Below are 26313 nucleotides of genomic sequence, written 5' to 3'. Positions count from 1 at the left end.
TTAGGGAAATGTAGCTAAACCCCCCTATTTCCTCAATGTTTTTTCTAAAAAAAATTATCTTTATTTTTCAATATTAAAAGTACATTAAAATTAAAGCACGTCTCATGCACTGTTCTCTCGAGAAATCATTTCTCTCCAGAAGACTGAGATCTAAAGACCACAGAAGGCTTCCAGTCACATTGGTACACAGAAAAAGAACAGAACAGTGAAAGGTCATCAAGAAGATGAAGATGAGTCTCATATTTACAAACCAGGACATTTTTAAACAGTTGTTTCCCATGGATTATATATACAATTACTGCAAACACAGGCTAATGAGCATACATGAACATCTCCATCTCTTCTCATTCACGTTGAAAGTCTCTGATTGAAAAGTGAAAAAGGCAGATGAATTTTTGAGTTTTTACAGTGAGTGGAAGACCCACAGTTTCTATTAATTAAGTATATATATCACTAAAGACTTTGCAAGTGGCAACTTCCTGGACAGTATCAGAGGTAGCAGCTGATGCGTTAAAAAAGCAGCTTCCCAAAATCATGCGCTGAACAGAGAAACCAAATCCTGAATAATGTTAAACTGAATAATGTTCACAAATAAGAACTGAGTTGCACATCTCACATATTGACGTATTTTAAAAACAAGTCAAATAAACTGTCTGGCTTCCCTCCAACTGCACCTTGATTAAGACCAGGTCAGACAACGCCATGTGGTCCATGTAGAAACAGACATTCCTCCTCTGAGGATGTGACATCCTCAGAAAACACAGTAAAATGTGGTGCTGAAGCTGATGAAAGTACATCCTACCTTTAAGATGTTTTCTTATCCCTGGATGAGAAAGGTGTAAAGTGACTAAAAGCAAGATGGTACAAGCAATCTTGCCAGCACACAGGCCTTGACAAAATGAAGTGGGTGGTCAATGATATTTCAGTGGTAGCAAGATATACAAGACCTGTGGTATCAAATACACTCTTGAGTAGAATGAAAAAACTCAAAGATGAAGAGACTGTAACTTCTGCATTTGCCCCTTTTTGGCTGTATTGTTTTAAGATAGAAGATAGAAGATTTCTCTCAATATTGATGCTATTACAATATAGGAACAGAACATGTGTAAAGTCTGGCAAATTTAGGAGGGATCCCAAAACCCTGTTTGCAGACTCACTACAAATGACCACACAAGCCCTTTTCAAGCACCTATATGAAAGTATTCCCAGGAGACATGCTAGTATAAAGTGTTTATAACCCGAACACCCTAACACTGTTAAGCAGAGACAGGTCATCTATGGCTGGTCTGAACAACCACGTGAACAAGTGTACCCATTTGTGTACAAATCCCTTGCAGGACAATTGGTCTACAGCTCACATAATTATGGCTTCTTGGATAGTTGCCTGATTTTGTCTTACATTTGTAATGAATGTGGCATTTCACTGGTACTGTAATACTAAAACTAGATGGTCACAAGGATATACTGAATAAATATATTTCAAAAGCGCAATTCCAGTTTTTAAGTACATTCAAATTTTAACTGCCAGAAAATGGCTGTCTTTAATTTTGCTTTTATTTAACCATCAGCCTTTAGAAGGAGCAAGGAGTAATTTTAAGGCATGTAAAAAAGTGAAGAGACCATTAGATTTATAGAGGTCCTGAAGGAGATCAAGATAGGTACTTAATAGGATTTCAACAACCATAAGTGGGTTAGATACCTAAAAATCATTGAAAGTCTTGAGAGGTAGGTATCTGAACCACCTAGACATATTTTGAACACTATCTCCATATTTGTATCCTTCTTATCAATACTGCAGTATTGCCTACAGAAAAGTTATATGCAGAAAGCTTTTTCTTCCCCTCTCACATATTGACATTATCCAGCTTGATTTTAAAACATATCCACACACAGCTACACCTGGTAATTAAATAAATGTGACAACTTTCTTATCTTTTAGAAATATAATTTAATTACCTTTGGGGCAGTCTGGATTAAACTCTGTGAAGTCTTTATATCTCCTATGCCCCCCATTTCTTAGCCAAGGTACTGGCTTATGTCCTTTACTCATATGAAAGAATGCTACTCCTGTGAGGATTTTGGTGATACAACTATGCAGATACTTGGGTGAGGATTTACCTCACAAGCTCTCCTCTGTGTTCAGAGCAAATTCAGGCGAATATCCTCCAGATCTCCTTGTAGAATCAATGAAAAAAGGGAATGATAATGCCCTTATTTTTTGAACACCTTCCCTTGCAGTCCATTGAGAGTGTGCTGTGTGTTTTGCAGGAGCCAGATTCGGCAGAGCCGGCACCCATACTGTTGTTCCTGCCCCTTGGGAAAGCCATGGCAAGGTGGGTGCCCTGCTGTGTACTGCCAAGAGACATCAGTCGGGTATAATTTCTCAGATTATTAGAGGTTCCTGATCTGAAGAGGATTTGGCACATTCCCAGTTTGTTTTGTTGAGTCATTGTGTATGAACTGTGCTCTGGTTAGGCTATACATCTTGGTCAAGGGGCTTCATATTGCTGATCCTTATACACTGATTTTGAATCTATTAAATTCACAATTCAAAAAACAAATCAGTCTAAGGGAGAAATCACCTATGCTCCTGTATCAGCGTTATATTTTCTTTGATTTTCGTTTGCTTTTTTTCCCCACTTTCAGGAACCAAAACCTAACCTGTATGGTGTGATCCACAAAGAAAAACAAATGTAATTATGAAACCGATATATTTTTATAAACGGGAATGGAATATATTGTCTGAAGTAGAAGACAAAAAATATTGCATCAATTTAAAAAATGCTAGAAAAAGCAAATGAGGGTTTCTTAAAAAAACCAAGAAAGTTCATAAAACATGAACAATTTTAAAAGGTAATAATAAATAAATTTGGAACAGTAGTATAAAATATGCTTCTCATCAGATGAATATCTTAAATATTAACCCACAAATGATTTTCAAATTTCAAAGCAGGCACTGAAATAATGTGATATCTTAGTTTGTCTTTATGTCATAAATTAACATTGCAGAAGAATAATACACATCAAACACTAGGATTTTATGAAGAAAAACTGCACAGGAAAAGATTGTAAGACAACCATCTTTTTGTTCAGGGAGGGTAGCAAAGGGAGGGCTGTGCATAGTTTTTTATTCTTTTTTCATTGTTGCTTTTAAAGTAGAGTACTGGTAAACATATTTCTAAATATTGGAATAAAATATCATTTTTCAACAAAAATACTGATTTTTGTTATTATTTGCCAGTATTATTATTTACTACAAACCAACATTAAACTTATTTTATTCTTGCTAGAAAATAAGGTAGCAAAGATAAAAATGTGCTTAATAGATTAGGAAAAAATATAGGCACTATCTGATAGACTACAAAAATCTAGAAAAGTTCAAAATGTTTTCAGCTAGGCACAAAAATGCTGTTAATGATTAGCTGCATAACAAGAGATTTATCTCTGTCTTTTTTTCCTTTCTTTTGTGTGTGTGTGTGTTGCAAAGGCAACACAGACACACTGCAGGTCTGTCTGTGCCATTCTTAGGCCACTTTCAGGCCGATTGAGAAAAGCTGGAAAGTAAACACAGGTGTTTTAAAACTGGAGCGCTGTCATGGACAACCACAAACACCCTTAACTCTGATGTGGCAACGCCTCTTTCCCGCCCTCTCTTTTTTAAAGTATTACCCAAAAAGAACATGTCAAATGTTTCACCTTTCACCACCTCAAAATAACTTGGAGCTTATAGCATTGTTTGGCAAGTCTCAAGCAAAGAGATCATTTTTTCATTCCTTTTCAGATATAGCCAACTCCAAATCAGTCATATAAAATAAAGAGCCATTCTATTTCTAATTAGTTTATTTTCAGTGTCCACTGAATTACCTGCAAACACTATGTTTCAAGTTGAACATTTCCTTCCTCAAATGTAATTCAGGTTCCTTGTTTTCATGACTGAGTTTCAACTAACAAGACAGTGAGGGGATTTTGCAATAACGAAACAAGATTTAATCCAGTGGATAAAAGAATAAATAAAAATTTAAAGACAACAAAAGAGCGCCATAAATCCCCCAAACCAAAAGAATAAACCTTGGGTTTTTTTATTGTTGTGCAAGAATATACATAAAACTGAAAAAGTACTTGCTTGTAAATTAGCTGTTCCAGAAAAGAGCATATCCTGTTAACTGCCATGAAGAACTGACTAGCGAGAGATAAAGTATGAAAAGCAAAGCAGAACAAGTCCCCAGAAATTATGCCGCCCCTACACACTTATGGAGTTGGGGAATGTAGGGAGAAAAAAGTAATATATTATCAAAAATGAAGCAAATACTGACAGTTACAATTTAATTCTGAACAAACTGTTAAACAACACAGAGATGGGCTGAAACTAACAACCCTAGCAACACTCCTCATTAAAAAATGCAGAACTGGTTCATAATCTAAATATCAAAATCCAGCTCCAGCAAAAATCCTGAAATCTTGTACTCAAAGCAGCGCAACCCTCAGAGCTGTACCAACGGCGAATGTATTGCAAAGGTACAACGCTGCTGAAAAGTTAACACATGCCAAAATCAGGTCTTACTTATTGTAAAGGATGATTTTTCTTTCCAGCCTCAGCCTTCAGATTCCAGAATGATTTTCTTTTTGACGTAGACGCTTACACACACCCCGGTTTCAAAAACCAGACACCAGACTTACTGTGTGTTCTGTGCTCCAACTTAAACAAACACAAACGACTTCATAAGACAGACAGCACTCACGCATACATTTATTTATGTTAGGACACAAGTGAGATTTTTCTTTTTTCCAGATTTTGTCCACTGTGGTAAAGAGATGGTGTTATTTATTAAAGGATCTGTCTGAACAGCTTGCCTCATCCCCTGTTAACTTCACCGGGCATTCAAAAGAATTCACAATCTTATTAAACAGACCTCAAAAAGTGACTTGCAAAATTGAACTTTGTACTAAAAATCCGTTAGCATTATTTCTTTGAAGGCATTTTATCTAATTTTTGACCAAAATTATGAACTACTTTGTGTACTTTTTTATTAACTCTAAGCAACAATACATTTAAAGCTTGGCCAAGAAAATGCAACCATAGAAAATATAAAGCATCAAACTTCTGCCAGCTGCCAGCATCACTCGCAGTGCTGTGCATTACCTAACAAATACTTAGAAGAAATCACACACACAAACACACTTATTAAACTACACTATTTCGCCTCATTTGTTACTATTTCTGGCACCTGCATTAAGCACACATGACATGAAAATCATATACCATTGAGACTATTACACATAATAGACAAATTAAACCAAACAATATTATGTATAAATTACCTTGTTCATTGGCTTGCTTTAGAAATACCTTCCTGCTAAAACAGGAGGGATTTATGCTTGGCAAAGCAACATAGTTTAATCTGATCCATTAAAAAAAAGAGCACTAGTACAACAATGGAGAAAACCATTGAACATTGTCGTAGCAACAATACAGAGACAGCTAAAAAGGGAGAAAAAAGCTTGTTGAAATAATCCTTTTTAAGTGCAAAAATTTCACCCCGTAAAAAGATGCAGCAATAATGGTGTTGTTTACCTGCAGGTCTGTGAAGTCTCAGAAATATGTTTTAAGCAAACGAACCGAGTTGGGAGAACTTTATCAAACCACTAACTAACTACCATTAAACAACAATGACAGATTTATCCTTCAGCACTATGGTGACCCCCTGGCCAAAAGCTAATTTCTCATTCCTCTGGTCTTTTGTATTCAAAGTTATTACTCAGTCACAAAAGAAGCTGATTTTTAAAGCAAAAACTTGTGTCCCCATCTTGAGACAGGACAATGTTTTCATCTATGTCTACTTCACAAGAAGTTGTGTACACTTAGCTTTGGGCAGTTATTTGATGCAGCTCTGGAGAGCAACTTCTTTTTTGTGTGTGTGTGTCTTAAAAAAACAGGAGTAAATATACTGTAAAATTATAAAAAACACTAGCAAGCTGTAATTGTGACAAGTGAGTTCTACTTTATGAAACAAATTGGGAAGCTGATTTTGTCCTTTAAGAAATGGGGGAAAGAAACCCCACAAGAAGCTCATGAAAAACTGATTCCTGATCATCTGATTTTACTCAGAGCTATAATAGGTATCTTCCTGCACGAGGCTTACTGGATTAGGCCCCAATATATAAAAATGTTGTTTCTGGACTCAGAGCTGCTATTCTATGCTTCAGGACAGAATGAAGCTTTTAGAGCATTAAGTTCTAAAGATAGGGGTCAGAAAGGAAACAATCTAAGAGTGTCAAAATAAATTTGTTGCTGCTACATCAACTCTGCCTGGTAATTTTTCTCTAATTACCAAAGAAAAGAAATATTATGTCTGATGTAACTTTCTTCAAACATAAACATATCTCAGCAAGACTGTGAGTCTTTTTCTCCTAAAAAATAACTGGAAAAACAAAAATATGAGAAGCAGACATTCCTTTGTGAGGACAAAGTTAATAAAACATTTTATTTGGGAAGTAGACATGATACAACTGGAGTTTGAAGGTGAACTCAGCTCTAATATTTAAAATTTGACAACACTTGTCAAAAGATGTTAAAATTGTTTTGTGGTCCAACAAGTCACCCAGCAAGAATAATTTTTAAGCAGCTTTTCTTTTTGTTTCAGTTAAAATTAAAATCCATGCTGTGTAATCCTTGGAGTCAATCTGTAATTAAGGGGATTTGAAGAGAGACCACGCACTGCATTAATGATAAAATTTAATATCTGTTTTAATACTCTAACATAAGAAAAAAACCCCAAGCAACATACAAAAAAGCAATCATCTCCCTATTTTGTGTGAATGCAGCATACATACACCATTACTATGTGTAGCAGTGATGCTGTATTTGATGTCAGCTTTTTGTTTATAGACCAAATGTTTCAGGATTTAGCATCTACAGAGCTTAAAACATCATCTGCTTGAAAGCTGGCACCCAGATTTAACAGGCTAGATAAACAGATTTTATTTTATCTAGTTTGGAAAATGAGTGTTTTTGTTGTTACTGTTACATAGCAATTCCAAAGGGAAGGAGTTATCAACAGCATTTCCCAGGTTTCAGGCACTTGCTTCCCAGTCATTCAGCCACTGTCCTCCAACAACTGCTGATCAATTGTAAAAAACAGGAACAGATAACCAACTAAAACCAGTCAATTTTATGTTATACTCTTAAGTGGTTAAAATTTTTAAAATAATAAAAAAGAAGAAAAAACCAATGCTTGGTATACTAAATCTCTCCTCCAGACTATGTGCCAGGAAAAGGTTTGAAATCTTCAGGTCTTTGAAATGCATCTAGCTGACAACAAGCAATGTATTCAAATAATTTACTGAGAGTAAGCACCACTGAAAAGTGGAGCAAACAGAGTTCCATTTTAAAATTAGAAACCTGTGCCAAATAGTTTAATCTTTTCAGAAGATGGGGTGAAGGCTTACAGATCCAATTAATTAATTAAGAAACATAGTTAAGGTAGAGATCATCTTAATGAGCTTTTGTAGGGAAAGGTTTTGAAGGGATATGTTTATCTATTGTCCTGAGAAAGGATAATAGGTTCTTGTTAAAATGTCTCCTGGCCTCAGCTCTTGTGAAAAAACTAGCAAAGCATCAAGGTACTCTCACCAGATCTTGTTGTATCATGTAAGACAGCTAGTTCATGAAACAAATTTTAACAGAATTTCCTCTGATCTCTATTTCTTACTAGTCCATATGTGTGTATAATAGCCTAAGGCTTCAGAGATTTGAGACATAGTCCCATTAAGTACATCACAAGCTTCAAGGTCAAAGCAAGAAAGGCATAATTTTTTTCTCAAAATTTAGGTGCTGTAACAATAACTACTACTGTCAGCAGAAGCACACTGCAGCAGTCAGTCATTGTGACGTGTGTGTGCATGGAATCTGGCCGATATACAGATATACACAAGACCAGTTCAGTACTTGGAAACCTGGTCCAAATGCTACTTCTAATATAAAAAATAGCTCAAATGGAATTGATTTTTTAAAAACAAAATCTCCTAATTTTCAAAATGTGTGGTCAAAGTATTTGTAAACAATGAAGTCTATGTGCTAGTCATACCATGACGACCAGCTTAATAACCCCTCCAGCATAGCAGGTATTTCTTTAATAAACAAACTAGCATTGAAATAATCATCTTGACTGTGTTTCACAAGGAAATGTGGAATTTGTGAAACTGTATGGAATCTAAATATGTCTAGTAAAACGGTGAAAGATGACATCTGTTCTTCAGTAGAGAATCAATTCTGGAGATGAAAAATCCAGTATCAATCAACACAGTTCAAAAAATGAAGCTCTTGAAGATTTCTTTACATATTGAGTCTAACTAAAAATTACATTTTCGTCTTTATGTTTAATTTGAAATTGCAAATTTGGCTGCTCAGCAGCTTAATACAATCACTAATTAATACCATGTTCACATTAATACCATGTTCAAGTAATGTGATATACACTTACTTACTATTACACAATTGCATCGGTTACTTCACCTTCCTGCTCAAAGTTTAAAGACAGCTCTTTTCTCATTTTACCCCTCCATTCCTTTTTCTAAGATATATTTACCTTATTAAGAGTCGCTGGATTTTGGAAGTAACAACACAGATGACTGAATTTTGGAGGCACAAAAAATCAAAGTTTTAATTGCAAACACATTTGGAAGGCGAAATCAGACCTTTTTTGAGCTTTTTCAAGGAACAACTCCTTTTTTCTGCAATGGTAATGAACAATTTTGATTCAGCTACATGACAGAGCTAGTCATGCAGTGTTTCTAAATATTAAGATAAACCTAATATATGCTGAGTTGAAATCCTAATACATTGATATACTTCTTCTGATAAGAACTTTATTTTACATATTGCAAGACTTCAAATAATAAAAAAGCATGTCAAATCATATGTCCAGTTGTCCATTTGTCTATCTGTGTTTGTGTTAATCCTGAATAGGTAATACAACAGATTGTCTGCACAGGGCTTTTTAAGGTTAAGGTCTGGAAACCCAGAATTAGCAAATTATCAAATTTAGTACTTGACCCCTAACACAGAGCTCACTTTGCTAAAGATGACTCCTAGAGAAAAGCCCAAGTCCAGATACCACTCCAAAAGCTCCTGAGGAAAGCTGTGGACATCATCTGAAGACAGACGAGAATGATTTTACTTCATTAAGCTGACTTTCATAGAAGGAAAAAAAAGTTCACAATAAATCCTCATCCATGCTTTATTTCTGGTCCTCAAGCATTTTCCTGAAGAACTGCATATTGCTCAGGTAGAACTGCCCACCTGCTGCACAGGAGGAGCACATCTCTTCCTCCTGGCAACCTGAGTGTGTGAACAGCAAAGTTCACTTTCCCATTACACCTCTGTGTGGCCACACTCATGGAAGTCAAATCAGAACTTTCCTCTTATTTATGGGAAAAAGGGATTTTCGAAAGCCTGCCAGTGATCTAGGAGTACAAGCGCACTAACATCAAAAATGTGCCTTGCCACCAAACTAAATTAATAGATGGGAATTAAACACGATAGGCAAAATGATTTCTGTCTCCTCTGAGTAAGTGATGGCTTTAGGCATTAGGCTGCACTTTTCAGACATAGACACTTTTGAATTCAGCTCACTCTAAAACCTGAAGTTGCTCACCTGGGAACCGGAGAGATTTCCAGATTGCAGTAAAATTATAAATAACAGCAAACATGTTGGACCTTGAGGCTTCTGAATCAAGGCCAGTCTGCAGCTTTAAAACCATACCAAGACCTAATGTTTCAATGTCTTCCTTCAGCATCTGTCCCCCTTCTACTCTGAAGCACATTTCATATGATTTCTTGTATACAGAATGCTAGGAAAAGGTCCTCCAATTCTGAACAGATATTTGGATACACTGAAATGTACAAAGGCCAAATATTCCTTTTTAGTAAATACCAAAATTCTGAAATGTTTATATTGATCCTTTATCCTATCCTTAGTTTCCTGTACCCAAGATCTAAAGTAGATTCTATCAATTCTGAGAGGTGCTTCAGATAAGGAGGTCATGGATGGGTCAGAGCAAGACCTTTGGTATTTAATGACCCTGTGGCTTGTCTTTTGCACAAGAGCTTAGGTTACTACCTTTTATATGTTTTATTGAAGGACAAATAACTCGCATGTCATCATGCATCCAGGCTCAAGATTTTGTTTACAGTTGCTGTTCAAACAAAACAGGATCATTTTCCTGTGCAGCATAGAAAATGAAGAGTGTATGGTATGACACTGAAAAAAATATTGAAAATTAAGATTTACGACACTTCTTTCTGCATGCATGGATAACAGAACTCAAATGGAGCATAATTTAATACATTTAATATAATTTAATACCTTCAATAATGAAAAATACTTAACTTGGCTAACTCTTTGGGTACTTTAAAATTTTTGGTACTTTAAAAATTGTATTATGGTACAATGCTGATTGATATTTTGAAAGCTGTGCCAGTGCAGATTAGGCATAATATTAATAGAAAGTGATGCTAAGGCCACCTTTAAATGTAGCAGAAAGCAGCTACCTTTTTATGTAAAAAGTAAATTCAGATTCAGAATCTCTGAATTTAGTTTGGAAGTGTGTTTTATAGTATCTGAAATTGGCAAATAAAGGAAGGAATCCAAGTTTTCTTATAGTAAGTCTGATACATTAGGCTTCATGATTGCTTTAGAATTAGATGAACATATGGCATTAATTCCTGATCCATGTAATCCTGAAATGAAGGTCCATACTAGTAGGAAAGTAAAATAATTTTGTAATAACTTTGAAGTGCAGCAATATGACACCTCCTCAGAACTTAGAAAGGTTCATAGTGGCACTACTGTTGGCATTCTCTTGGGCAGAAGGAAGGGAAAAATGAACCCAGGATTGGGGTGACAACTTATACCAATGGAGATAGTGACAAAGATTATAACTACAGTTAGAGTTTCTGATTTTATCAGAACTCACCTTTCCCTGTAATCAGAGAATCATCATAGAATCGTAAAGGTTGGAAGAAATATCTATGGTCAAGTGCAACAATTAACTCAACACTGCTAAGTCCACCACTAAACTATGACTCTAAGTACCACATCTACACGGTTTTGAATAAGCAGCTTTCCTAACATGATTGTGGTTTCTACAGTATGTTTTGCTTACGTATCAGACTCTGTGATTCTAATTTACAAGGTGCTGATGAATTTCAGTGTATTTTAGAACACACAATTTTTTCATCACAGGTTTAAGGCATGGCTGTCACCTCTATGGAGATAAGGAGTAAAAGAGCAAGTAGCAGACAGCTTCCTAATTGGCTATGGGATGCCTGTATAGTTTGTTTCATCTTCAGCAACTTCAGAATGTCTCTTTATTTCAAAGTACATATTTCTAGAATACATGTATCTAAGATCTGACCAAGGCCCATAAACTGTTCCAGTTTTGAGGTCCTTTAACAGAGTTCAGGCAAAATCCTAAAAATGTTGAAGAACATTGAAATGTGGCACCCTTCAAACTGTAAGACCATGTGGTAGTATAACTCAGTAAGGAAAAAGCTACCAGAAAGTCTAATGCATCATACAAAATGGGATCTGTTCTGCTGTAGGGAAAAACAGGTGTGTGAAAGCGCTAAATATTTCTAAAATCCTAAATTAATATGAACAATTACAGAATGGTTAAATAAAAAACATGGATGAGAAGTTCGTGTTGACATGGTCATAGAAACCATGAAAGAGATGGTTCTTTTCATACCAGAAATGAAGAAGTGAAAGCAGTCTAAATGACGGTGAGAATGATAGTCCAGATTTGATCACCTGAAACCACAATATTGCATTCCAAGAACCTGCTGCATTAATCAGAAATAATACTTCTGGTAATCAGAAGCAGTACCACTGGATGACCCTACAGGAAGACTACTTCTCCCTATGAAATGGAAGCCAAAAAATAGAAGACTCGGCCAAAAGGTTTGGATGACCACATCATCACCAATGAGAAAGAGGGCTGTATGTGGTATATACAAACAGTTGATGTTCAAGATTGTCAGGAGTAATCTTATGCCAAGAGAGATTTGAAGGCTGTCAAATAAAAAGCAACAGACCTGCATGGAATTGTTAGTGGAACACATGAAAGCTGGCATCAAACACCAAATGCGAATGAGTAATGAATTCCTTAATGGTTAGAACTGAATCAAAGTTCAGTAAACATACATGATGTGGTTAAAAGATGTTCAGCATCTATTAACAGGAGAGAAGAAAGACTTACACTCCTCAGACAAGGTGAGCAAACCCTTTGAGCTAAGATTGCTTGTTCATTCTACCAACATGCATTCTGTGCCATTCTTGGGCAGCTGTTTACAGCAATATGAAGCATCCTAAAGAGGTACAGTGCTCTAGACAAGCATTATTAATTATACAGATTCACCTTTTGTCAGGTTGGACATTTATTGCTCACTCCTATCCATATATTACTTCACTTTGAAATAATTCAGTAAGACTTGAGATCACAGTATGTAAGAAACACCAGTGTTTGGTCTTCTTTTATTTGAACAGAGTCCAAGAAATCCTGAGTATCTGCTGTGCAGAGAGCACTGTATACACAGGGCTTGATATGCCAGATGGTGCAGTCAGTGAAAGGACAGCCTCAAAGTCACAGGAAGGTGGCATGGCCAGTGCAACCAAGGAAGTGAAGACAAGAACTTGGGTATTTGAAAACAACCCAAGGTTTGAATGCTTTCAAAATTCTGGCCTGCAGCAATGATTGAACCAAGAGTTGTACAAATGTCCCTGCCATCTATCCACACAACCACTTAATGCCATCAGAAGCTGAAAATCATGAAATTACTAATGTTATCAAACATAATTTCTTTTCAACTCCCAGGTAGACATATAAACCAGATTTATCAAACTCTGGAAGTCTGTGTTTCTGGGCAACTTCACTCCCAGTCAAGGGCAAATGTCTCATAATTGTATTCTCATGTTTTCCATCAGGGAAAAATATTGTACTGTTTGCTTATGGCACATGTAATCAATTATTCTAACTTTAAGCTTCCTACACAAGACATTTTTGGTCAATGAATACAAATGTCTATCAGTGCTAAAAAATTAGCTACCAGATGTGAGGAGACTAAGAATGTTACTGCATTTGTGAACAACTTTCTGTCAAAACCCACATAACTAAATAAAGCCTATCAGCCAGGCCTGATGGCTAAAAAAAACAATTAATAAAACTGATCACTGATTGTGATACTAGTAGATCAGATTTCTGATTCATGATCAAATACATACACTAAATTAACCACTTCCTGCCTATAAGGGATACACATAAGCAAACCGTTACACTCCTAAAATATATGACAGCAGACGAAGAAACCCTTTGAGGGAACCCTTGAGGATCTCCAGCCCTGAATGATGAAATTTGACTCAAAAGAACAACTGGGTCCAAGGAAACTTCAAATGACCGCTTTAAAGACCAGTCAACAAGTGCTCACAGTTTTTCCACTGGGCTTGAGGGGGAATGTTGGTCACTGCAGGATTATATGAGTTATTTTCTCCCTCTCTAGAAATACAGTTAAGTTGGTGGGCTAACTGTCAGAGTCTGTAGCAACAGCTTTTGGAGACACTGTAAGTAAATGAACACAGAAAATTATTATGGAAGTGGAACATGGACAGAATGACTTCTGCAGGAGTTTCTGTGGCCTCATTTTAGCGTTCATATATGGCACAATGCAACAGCTCACACTGATATCCTCTGAGGTGTATGGTGTTATTTAATAACACCAAGTCATAAAGTGACTAATCACTCTTCTAGTATGGATAAGAGCAGAACAGACTTGTGTCTAACCTCAGTGACATACTTTAAGACCTTGTGATTAAGTGTTTCTGGGTGCAGCAAAAGCAAAGGCTCTGTTCAGTGCAATTAAGATTGCAACTGTGTCTATCCTGTCTGATAAAGTGTCTAGGAAGGAGCAACGGAAGAAAAATGTTTGTGCATTCTTATTCATGTCCAGGTTGCCAGCAGCATGCTCCAAATTCTACTAGTCTTTTATTTTCACCTCCACTATGCAATTAAAAGCAATTTAATCATTAAAACTTCATTAAATATCCACTCTAAAAATTAACAGTGATCTCCTATCCTTTATAACAAGTTTTATTGACAGGGTAGCAAATTTTTCTCTCACATTGCCCAGGCATTTAAAAAGGGGCAGATTCTGTGCTAAGGTAGGTACTGATGAGAGAAAGGAATTCATTATGGCTTTCTACATCCTGAACAACTCTTATGAAAGCTGAGTAAGAGGAATCATTCTTAGGAGAAGAAACCAAACTACTGAAACAGCTCTTGCACAAAGTTAGAAATTCCTGCTTACTTCAACAAATCCTGTAATATTTTATCCCCATGTAAGTTATGGGAAGAATAACGTGAAGAACCTTTCAGGATTAGCTGTAAGAACATATTACTTGCCAGAGATAACCTCCAAGAAGCCTGTTAACGATTCCCATTGGTCCTGAAATGTTCCTTATGGTCTGAGATACAGAGACCATAAGTAAATCCAAGGGCATAGCGTATCTCCTCTTACTGAGAGACAGATCTGCTATCTACTTCACCCCTTCCATTTCCAATATGAAGCTGGGATTCTATCTTCAAACACACCTATAAAATCATTTGCAAGTGTGACAGCCGTCCTTTTTTCTAGATAGCAGCACATTTCATCCAGGATGAAAAACTTGATTGCTCTTGGGTTAACTCCACAGAGTGAGTTCTTCAGCTGAGCTTTCATAGGTTGCTATTTTCTTAGATACAGAGGGAACAATGAAACACTAGCCAGAGGAATTCATAACAAAATGTGTGAGAAAAGGGTGGATTGTCCAACGCATGAGTATTACTGACGTGCCCCATTGAAAAAAAAAAAAACAACTGAAAACCAATCTAAATAAAAAAGCAATCTATACCAAACAATAATACTATACCGACAACTGGATCAATAGCAAGTTTTAAACTCTTTGCAGTGTCTAGTTACTTCGTGGCTAGGAGCTGAAGGAAGGTGCAACACCCATCTCACCAGTGGACAACACAGCCATTCATCTGTTAGCTACAACATACAGGCAAGCCAGCAGCTGTTCTCCATCAGTCACACAGCACTGCAGTAACTGCAGCGCAACAGCCACAAGAGCTAAAGGTGGCAGAGGGGTGCTCTGGATGTGGCTGAGCCTTGACACATCCCAAACTCACATTCCAGATGTCCAATGAATTAACATCATCTCCGCTGCCCCATGTAAGACTATTGAAATGAATAACTATTGAAATTATTAACTATTAAAATGTAAAAATTGTATGCTGAACTGGAATTTGGATACAAGAGACTGAAATATCTTGGTTAACCATCACTGATTCAGACAAGTTTCTGTGGATTTTGTTTCAAAAGCATGTGTCTCTGTTGAAATCAGAGGCTTTATAGCCATAGACCAGCTCTAAACTTATTAAACTTATGAAACTTCAGCTCTGAAGCACCAAACCTAAAACCAGTTAGAATTAGTTCTTGCAAATAAAGGCCACATTATCTGAAACAAGGATTTTTTTTCTATAGTTAATATCGTATGCTCAATAGCATGAATAGCATGTGCTTTTCAATAGTAGCAAACATTTTATACTTCATGTTAAAGCTTTTGAAAATTTTTTAAGCTCTTATAACATCAGAATCTCTTGTGATGATGCCCTTCATGGATGACAGGTTGACCAGTCAGCTGAACTTGTTTCTGTGGTTGTTGTTGTCAAGTAGGTATGGAAAAATGGTTTCTACTCTAAGAATCTGGTAAATTCTGGGAATCAAAAAGAACTTAATAAAATTTATGAAAGGCATCAAGGAATACTTAAGTATTCTAAAGTGGCTTCTTCACAGGCATCATCACTGGAACAACTATCAAACTGCTATGCATTGAGATCTCCTGCCCTTGACCTGATTCTTATATGTCAGCAGAAAACAGATGACATGGCAGGCACAGTTGCTTTACAACACTACTGTAGACAAACTTCTAATGGCTCCTTCAGGTCATTTTCTTGGCTCTAATTCTTTTATATTCTTAATAAAACTATGAAAGCAGGCAGGATAAATTATAGAAAAAATCACATCTAAAAAGAAAGGCAGACATTACAAAAAAACCCCAAAAAACAATAATAACAAAAGATGTAACATTTAAACCGGCCTGAAGGAGATTAATAACCCTTACAAGTTCTAATGACATTATAATTGCATGGCGCAAGCTCATTTAGCCAGTAAAGGTCACCTGATTTGTATATCACCATGAAATAGTCCTTTTCAAAACTTTGCCTTGAAGATAAAACTAGTATGTCTTTCTGATCTTTAAAGTAGATTAATAGCTGGTTTGAGAAGAATATAGTACCTAATTAGAAATTACAAAATAGAGAAGGCCTGTGGAAAAAAAATAAAGTTTCCTCTCTCTATTTCAGTCAAAGCCAGTTAAATATTTTTCATAAAATTTCACATTAAGTTACTGGTTTCACAAGAATTATTTCCTTCAGCTCAGTAAAGAAGGCATGTACACTGGCAAAATTTTTATTTTTCTTTAGAAAAAATGTATTAGTGAAAACTCTGAATTTGAAAATTACACACTACAAAGCTAACATCAGTAAAATGAATGAATATTTGAAAAATAATGAAGAAGCAGCAATTCTTCCACTTGCCTATGTTTAATTGAATCAGTTGTTTCTGTGTATTATGGGAATACATTTATCAGAATCAGTAGAGACCAAATGTTAATTATGAAGGCCAAGCAAAAATGAATAATCTCACATATAGACCTTGACACATTAGAACTGCAAAGCACTCTCAGATCTTATTTTATGAAAATGTACTAAGAGCGCAAATGTATAGACCCTTAGGAAGCAATTATCCCTAAAAGATTTAGCTATAATTCAATGTGAAATATAATAAGAGATTTTTAAAAATGGTTTCACAAAGAAGAGGATTATTTTACTTTAACTATGGAAATAGGAGCCCACACGCTTCTCTGCATGACCTCTGTGCAGCTGTGGGCATTGCCTGGAGGGAAGATTTGAAATTGGTCTTTTTGGTCAATTAATACAACCACCTATGACCAATACGAATATTACTAAAAATTGGGGGTGGCAGTTTAGCATTGTGGGGCTGAATGGCCCACAATATGGTAAGGAATTTTCTATGCAATAAATACATTAAATATGGACATTTTAAATCACATACTACTAACATGTATGCAGAGGTTAGTTAAGAAGAGCTATCTTACCAAGATGTGCAGATGTTATAAGGTGAAATAGCATGTTACAATGTGCACTGCATGCCTTCTGTGTCATATGTTTTATTTGTCACAATGTCCTCAGGTGTCACATGGAATATAAATGTGTAAAAAACAAAAATCTGCAAAAGAGTGCTTATATCATCCTTGTGATTTCCAGATCCTGAACCTAGCCAAATTCCTGCCACCACACATCTCCCACAGTTATAAAGTGTCTCCCTGCCTCTTTGCCTCATTCCTGACTATGGATGGCTACTGTCTCAAAGAAGGGTGGCATGGCCCTGTGAGCTGATATACTGAAAAATAAAGCCGAAAGCTTGCAGATTATTTTACCTAATAGATCCTAACATCAGTGGACTGAAATAGGTTGCTTGTGGATTGGTCTTATGTTTTTTTCCTTCCAAGCAACTCACTACTGTGAGATGATTTTAAAAAGTAAAAAAGAAACAATAGCTATTGGGTTTTGTTTTTAAGTGTATTTCAGGGTCCCATACAGGTAATGATCTCATCTTTTATCACAAACTTTCACACCATCCCTAATCTAGCTGATCCTGATTACTTTATTTTTATCCAGTAAAGATTGCAAATATCCCTGCACCACAACTGATGTTTACACTTCTATTACTCCCTTAAGAAAATCTAAAGCAGATCAAACTCCTCATCCAGAGGATACATCTTTTGCCAAAGTGAATCAACAGATTGCCTCTATGTTAATTAAGTGTAAGAGAATAGGGAAAATTACAGGTTTTTTTTAAAAAACTTCCTTGATACAAACTGTTCTGGACAGACTCAGAAGAAATACCTGGATTCCTTCTGCTGGACAGGTTAATAATACATAGCACAGTTACCCAGTTTGTACGTGGAGGTCATTAAAATAAAAGTAATTCCTTGGATTATGGTGACAATAGAAGCCGAGTTGATATTCACCCTGTACCAGAGAGACAAAGGATGTGTCCTATTTCTCTGAAAATGCACAAATGTCCAGAAGGTGCTTTGCAGTGGAGAGGGGACAGGACAGGATTCTTGGGTCTGTACCTGCACTCTGTGCGCAGCCTTGCAAGAGCTACTGAGCGCACACAAGAGGCAGGAGGTGACAGCCAAGAACAGGAGGGTTCCACAGGGAGGTGTGTGACCTGCCACAGGGCTCTGGCTGGCGATTTCTTTCTGTGGGAGCTGTGCTGCTGACAGCAGCAGGAGCACCCCAGCCCCAGAGCCCTGACCAAACCCACTCCTAAGCGAGTCACTGACATGACCTCCATCCTGGAAAACAACTGGACATCAGTTTTCCAGGCTGTGGTTACACTAAAAGCGGGTGATAAGCTTTTCATTTACATGAGGCCAGGATGCACGCTCATGAGCTATATATCAAAGCTAACTACCACGGGCAATATTTCATTGGGGCATTTTAAAGTTTTCGAGGTCAAGAATACGACCTGACCTTTTGAAAATATTCCAAAGGACCTGTCCTCACTGTAAGCAACAGTAATTTGAACTGAGACAAACTCTATGGAGCTACAGTGTTAAAAAAAGTTCAACTTAAAAAAAATTGAAAAGCAGTCTTTTTTCCTCCCTAGACTCTCATCTCTAAGAGACTATGATCAATTAACCTTTAACTCTGAAAAATAAAAAAATTCCTGTGACAGTCAGAAATGAAATTCTTTAAAGATTAGGTGCTGGGAGAGCAATATCAGGCTTAGAATAAAATCCTAGTAACGCTCTGAACTATCAAATCACTTCTTGCTCTGAAAATATAATTATTCTGTAAGCGTTATGTCAGACAATATTAAATGCAAAAAGCGTAGCTTAAATAAAACTTTTTTCTAGCAGAAAGGCTCTCTGCACAGTATTTTCAATGACACAGAAAAAACAAGTTAGCATGCAATTAATGAAAAACAATACTATGTTCAGTAAGTAGCCTGCTTGGCAAGCACTAACTTTTAGTGACATCAGATTTAAAACAATTCTGTTATTGCAGTCAGAAACAGTCTTGAATGTTTATGATCTCCATTTCTATTCATCTGCTTTCAGTATTGCTCACCCGATTTTGTAATATTCACTGTAGATTTTGATGGCAATTATAAACCCATACAGCATTCGTGTGGCACACAGCCTCTCTCAATTTATTATTATTATATTTATTGTTTTTCTTACTGAGAAATGACAAACTACACAAGGATTTACTTTTATTCTTATACTTTGCTTTAGTCAAGTTGTTGTATGTACAATGATGTTTCCTAAATAAATTAAAAAAAAATAGAGAAAAGGAGACAGAGGAAAATCTATCTGTAAGTGAGATACCTTTGGATCTTACTGTCTAAATCAAACAGTTTTAAAATGACAACACAGTACAAACAGAGTAAGTTCTGTATTTGTATTGTATCTCCACAACCGATAAAAGAGTTTTAAGAATAAAGTGGCTGAAGAGGTGTGCACAATGCTTGCACATCTTACCTGGCACAGTCTCTCATCCTGGCTAGCGGTGAGATTGCAGGCTATGTAGCTATCAATTCCACTGACATTACAATTTCCCTTTCTCAAAGCAGCAATAACCTGTCACTTTACACTGTCCTTTCTCTGACCCTCTCCCGCCTCTCTGCTCATTTTTATTCTTATTGACAAGACTTATTATTCCTCCTCCCAATTCCAAGTAGCTACCCTTTTGCAAATAGTAGTATCAACTATGTGGTCACTAGTAGTATCGGTCAACAATGTTATTAATATAGCACACACTGCTGGGAGCAGATCAAACAGCCATGCTTTAAAATATTAGTTTTGCAAAGGTACCACGAGGCAAATAATTGCAGTTTTCTTCATCTTATACAATGTAATATTGCAAAGACAGATCTCAAGAATTTAGTGCTAATTACAGCCCCAGTAATTTGGAGGATATGTTATTTTTTTTCTTGTTGCTTTCATAGGCAAAATAAAATAAAACCATAACAGAAGGGTGCTGTATCTGTGTTTAAAGAAGCAGTTGTTGGCAAACACCATAGCTCACTTCTGCCGAAATGTACACAACTGATATATGCAGCCCAGAAAGCTGGCACCAGGGGCTTACAACCTTAATTTGCCTGCAAGAAGAAATGGAGATTTACCTTCAGAGCACGTTCTTGATTGTTTTCAGCAGTCATATGTCTCGTGTTGTTTGCTGAAGTCTGGTTCTGCTCTTTCAGATGATGAAGCTCCTGCTCCAGCCGTTTGCACTGCAACGAGGAAAGAATCCCATTAAGTAGAGGAGTGTGGGCATATTTTTTTTCAACAAGCCAAAAGACTTACTGTAAATAACCCCATCACCATTTCTGCAGTAGCAAAAGCATCAGACAAAAGCAAGTTACAATCCCAGACAGTACTAAAGCTACGTTTTAAAAATGTATATCATTATTCAGTTTCTTCCTGGTCTAAAAGTATGCCAAAACCACGATGTATCAGAGGAGATATTTATCAGAATGTTGGGTTGAATTTCTGCTCCTAGTTATGCCAATATATGGCTGGATTTTGGCTTTTACGTATTAAGCAAGCAGATATAAAGGAAAGAATTAATGCTTATTGAAATGCAAGCAAATGAAAGACCCTCCACCCAAATCAAGGATTCAGGCTTTTATTAGAAAATATAGATGAAATTTTGTATTTTTCATACTAATAGGTTACTATAATTGTCCAAGATTGTTTTATTTAAACATTTAACTTAATGACAAAAAATGAGAAAATTAGCACTTGCTACTGTGTGCCTATACATGTAGACTTATTGCTGTCTGCTGAGCATTTATTTTAATGATTAAAAATCTGCAAGTTAAAACCAAATTATATTTTGCTTTTTTTAACATTGACTATAAAAGGTCTTGCCCAGTTCCTTGGTTTGAAAGAGCAATTATTTGTCTGCAGACAGTTCTTTGCCTTACAAAAAAAGCCTGTTTTCCAAAGGAAAAAAACCCCAAACAAACAAACAAACAAAAAAAACCAAACCAAAAACCCAAACAAACAAAAAAAACACCAACCCAAAAAACAAAAAAAAAAACCCCCAAAAAAAAACCAAACCCAAAAAAAACCCCCAAAAAAACCCAAAGCAGACAAAGTACCAAGAAGACATATGGAAACAACTGTTAGAACTAGGGAAAAGCAGAGTACCAGAAGAAGCATTTTACAACAACGTATTACAAGCCAGTAGTTTAGACATGATCACCAAAACCCAAAGCTAAGGAACAAAATGCAATTAGGAACAAAATAAAATTTATTTATTAAAAAATATTTTAATATATACTTTCTGAAAACACCAGCAAAAAAAAAAAAAAAAAGAATAAAAATTGTACTATAATGCCCATGTAAGCATTGCTGTCTCAAAAGATGAGGAAATGTCAGTCTCTTGTGGTGTCTTAGTGACTGTGGACAAGACAGAACTGAGCTTCCCATCATATATATGCACCCTATTCCTGAGCAATTCAGTATACGGGACAATGAAGCCTGGCTCATGGAAACTCTAAAAAAAGAAAAACTGTGAGACACAAAGCTTCAGAACTAAAAAAAATTACAAATGAGGTCTAAGTAAAATAACGAATGCTAAAGAATCTTGAGACAGAAATTTTAAAGGCATGCCAACAGATACAATTCTTAAACACAAAATAAGACCTAAAAATATACTGCTCATCAGGTATTCAGTATAGTATATAAACCAGAATGATCCAATGCTCAATTTAATAAATTTTAAAAATTTGTAGGAATCCAAAAGTACTATTAAAAATTCCATTCACATATCTCTTGTTATATTTCATTACTTCTGTTAGAAATCTGAGCTTATTTCTAATAGGACTACCCATTTTAAAGGCACTGAATTTTTCTGGACTAGTACATTCTCTCAATGTGTGTTGTAAACTTCCTTAATGTAGTTTCATTTTTATTGCAAGAAAAAATACATTTTTGCATAGATAGGGAAATACAGAAAATAAATTAAGATACATTTGATTGTAGGTATTTTCACATGAGATATTTAATGTCTGTGTTTATCACCCACCCACCCAGCCACAAAATTACAAATCACAGAATCCGATATGTAACTCTTTTTCCATGTTTAGCATGAAAACTATGTGTTTGCAGATGTGAAGGTGCTACCAAAACTACTGAAGAACTAAACAGAAATAATATATATTTTTTTTTCTTTAGCAACATTTTTTTCCTTGGTTTATGTGATCTAAACACCATTAAAAAAAATCAGTCTACTACATGGCACTTGGTACTATAGTCTAGTTGATATGTTAGGGCATAGGTTGGACTTGACGATCTTAGAGGTCTCTTCCAACCTCATTATTCTGTGATTCTGTGATTCTGTGATCTAAACACCATTAAAAAAAAATCAGTCTACCACTGCAGGCACTACACATTACATCATGTATGATCACCAGGACACTCACTTTTCTGCTTTGCCAACATTATTCTTCAAAACAGTGTTTTGGAATCCACAATTTGACAACAACACAAGTTTATGTAGAGTAAATATTATTTAAAAGACTAACATCTCAATTTACCTTTAAAACCTGAATTTATAATCACGTTGTTCTCTTGATTCCAAAAGGCATGTGAAAATATTCTAAGAGCAAAACCTAGCTACATGAATACATGAGAAAAGATCTTGATTGTACAAAGCAGGTTGTACCACTGAGAACATGGATGCAATCCTAATTCTGCTCTCAACTTCACTCCTGTGAATACAGGACACTGAATTAAAGAGCTGCAGTGGGACTCAAGGATCTTGCAGAACACAGAGCAAGTAAAGTACAGTAAAGATGCAACACAGGTAACATAAAATGGATAAACCTCCCTATCAAGTCAACCTTGATATGATTACATTTACATCAAACTTGGGAACATTTTGTAATTTCTCTTTCATTTCATTTCTACTGAGAGTGTTGATATCCAAAAGAAAAAAAACCAAACCAACTCTGGGGCATTTTCAACTAGTATACTCCTTGAATTCGATTTGGGACGTCATTGAAAGGAATGGTGATCTAATTTGATCTTTGCACCTAAGTGTTTTACTATGTTGGAAACAATGCATTAACAGAAGATATTCTGATTTATTCTTGGCTGTCTAAGAAGTAAAATCTTCAATTACCCTCTTTGTGAAAGCATTATAATAATAGTCTTAAATAGCAGTACTGTGTATTTCTCAATAAAATTTAATACTTTACAACTGTGATACCTGAGCTACTTTGAAAAGATTAAATCAGCATTCTAAAGGCAAACACTCCTTTTCATAAGAGCAGAAGCATGTGAAATTTTAGTGTAACCTTGCTGTAAAGAAAACTTTTAAAAATAGAATTTAAAACAATGCAGCCCTTCTATTCATTTGAGCCAACATTTTTTGAATTCTGTGTCACTAGTTGTTAGCAAGGTCCAGTAAAAATAGATGTTCTTTAAAAGAACATGTGTTTTTATTGGTTCACTCCAGGCCTCTAAAATGCCAACAGCTGCAAGTAAGAAACTGAATTTCCTTCTAAAAACATATATAAAAATACTTTTTGGAGCACAGTGAAGAGAAGACATCATCCAACTTGGTACTGACAAAAAGGAAATGTTGGATGTATCCTTTTAAGAAAGCTGAAAGCTAAAGGAAGTGTTTAATTTGAGATACTATGTCTAAATTCTGTTATCTCAAACTTGCAAAAATTCACACTTGGAAAAACTTCAAACAGACAATATATTTTGTGCAACACAGGTTACCTAAACATTGGATCTGAGGTTTAATTGTGCCCCTAAAAGCAAATTCCCATGAGTTCAACACGTTCTGAAACATGGGCTGTTAATCGAGAAAACTGCTTCTGTACCAGAGATACTTTGAGTACATCAAGGAATATGGGAGCAGTGTGGACACGTCAATGAGAAAATGTTTTGATCAGAACACTGACTTTGCTGAGTAAAGGATATTAAAGCCTCAGAAATGGTAACATAATTTTATAAAGGTATCGCACATACCTTTATATGTGCACATTAATCGCACAAGAAATGGTAACATAATTTTATAAAGGTATCGCACAAACAACTTACTAAGAATTAACTTTACTGTGTGGTCTACCGCGTGCATTCACAGTTCTGTAGCCGGAGAGGCAATTTAGACAACTGAAGGTACAAAAAAACCCATCCCCAAAATCAATCTTGACAAAGGCTTCCTCTCTTCTTTCAAACACATTTTTTCTCCTCTCTGAAGGTATTTCCCCTAAAAAGTCTCCTACCTCAGCTAGCCTGAATCAGGTGATAATGTACTTGACAGACAATGAACCTCATTAAGCCAAGTGTTCCTTGAGCAACCACCAATGCCCAGCTGTACAGTTGTCAGTACAACATCATCCATTCCCAGCAACAGGGCCTCAATCTTCTCTTGAACTGTATTTCCACCATGCAACTCTTCTAAATACACACAGTCTTTTGCAACAAATACCTCTGTACCCATAGGATATATCACAAGCAGCTAAGACACAAAATGAAAAGCAAAACAGGTAACATACCAAAAGGATAAGAAGAGATTCAGCCAGGAAAGCAAGGATAGAGAGCAAGTAAACATATCCTTCCCTCCTATCTTAAAATTTAAATGATTAGGCTACTGTTGAGTCTTTTTTAATAAGCATCAGGTAACATGATTCAGCAGAATGAGGATGTTTGTGAGAGGCGCTGGTGCAAGCTGCAGTGGGTGCTGACCCTTTCAGTGACTCCCCAGGTGTGAGTGTTGGAACACCGAAGGGAAAATCCAGACAAACTCCAGAATGAGGATGTTTGTGAGAGGCGCTGGTGCAAGCTGCAGTGGGTGCTGACCCCTTTCAGTGACTCCCCAGGTGGGAGTGTTGCAACACCGAAGGGAAAATCCAGACAAACTGAAAAAGGAGCATCTGCTAAACGGGACACTGATAGAGAGGTCACGAAATGGACCAGGAAAATATCATTGAGGAAAGTCCATGAGACCCACCCAGAAAGCGACTTAAAAGACAGCCTCAGCTCCAGTTATACAAAAGGAGTAAAGATGGTTTACCTTGAATCAAGTATTTCAGAAGATAGAAAAATCAATGCAAATAACCACTTAATAGTGTTTGGCCTTTACTAGAAAATGAGGTTGCATTAACATATCAAACATAACTTTAGCACTTGTATAAACAAATCATCTTTAACATGCTGTCAGCTTTTCAGCATTTTCTTCTTCAACTTGTACCTGTAACACGTTAACATAGTGTTACAGTGCCTGCCACATCCACACAGATTGGTGAGTTATTTTTTGATCATTCTTTAACATGATCCTTCAGTGAGGTGTTCTCAGAGTAAAAGGTTCAGACATTACACAAAAGTAAAGAAAAACCTGTAAGGCATTGGAGAAATAATGTTAGTAAGGACAAAGATGGAATACAGCAAAGCACTAACATTGAGCAGAGGGGCCTCCTGCCCCCACCCATTTGGAGCCTTGTGCAATTTGTATGAAGACACCTATCCCCAGAGGCTTCATGCTGAAGTCTGTTTAACTCTGCACATCTTAGGTCAATCAGGCTGTTCACGTGCTTCCAAAATTTTCAAATTTTGCTGCACCAGGGTCCCTCGCTCTCATCATTGAACTAGGATGGTAATGTCAGATGAATTTCTCATTTTGTATTTCAGCACAGATTTGACCCAGGAAAGGGTACTGTGATACCACGTGGCTCAGGAAGCAACTGCTAAAACTGAATATAAAAGAAAACCACAACACTTCCTTACTACAAATGCAGTCCTGGTGGTTATTTAATCCCATTACATCTATATTTGCTTTTAATATTACTGTATGGCATATAATATTTTTCATTGCCTTTCATTAAAAGGAATCAAAACTAACCTCTCCTGAACTTATGGCAATATGCTAGGGAAAAAAAAAGTCAACACATTATGCCATTTATATGCTAGGAAAAAGGAAAGGAATTGATTTGTCTCTGTTATTAAAGGTATGGGGGTCAAAGTCTAATGAAACAAATGCACTAATATGAAGCAAAATTCTGAACTAAGTTCCTTCCTCAATTCTGAATATTATTTG

The 26313-nt window shown here is 36.1% G+C and overlaps 1 protein-coding gene across 3 annotated transcripts in view; it reads right to left on the bottom strand.

Moving 5' to 3' along the window:
* MIPOL1 (mirror-image polydactyly 1) overlaps positions 1-26313 on the bottom strand; it is a 185899-nt gene that overhangs the window by 73961 nt on the left and 85625 nt on the right. For all 3 annotated transcript variants that reach the window (XM_039705098.1, XM_039705099.1, XM_039705097.1), the window contains exon 10: positions 20378-20485. In XM_039705098.1, coding sequence (XP_039561032.1) covers positions 20378-20485 — 108 coding nt within the window. The remainder of the gene's footprint in view (positions 1-20377; positions 20486-26313) is intronic.

The sequence above is a fragment of the Passer montanus genome, unplaced genomic scaffold, assembly GCF_014805655.1.
Source record: "Passer montanus isolate IOZ18808 unplaced genomic scaffold, ASM1480565v1 scaffold18, whole genome shotgun sequence".
NCBI lineage: Eukaryota > Metazoa > Chordata > Aves > Passeriformes > Passeridae > Passer > Passer montanus.
Note: the sequence above shows the minus strand (reverse complement) of the source record. Positions and strands in the feature narration are given on the sequence as shown.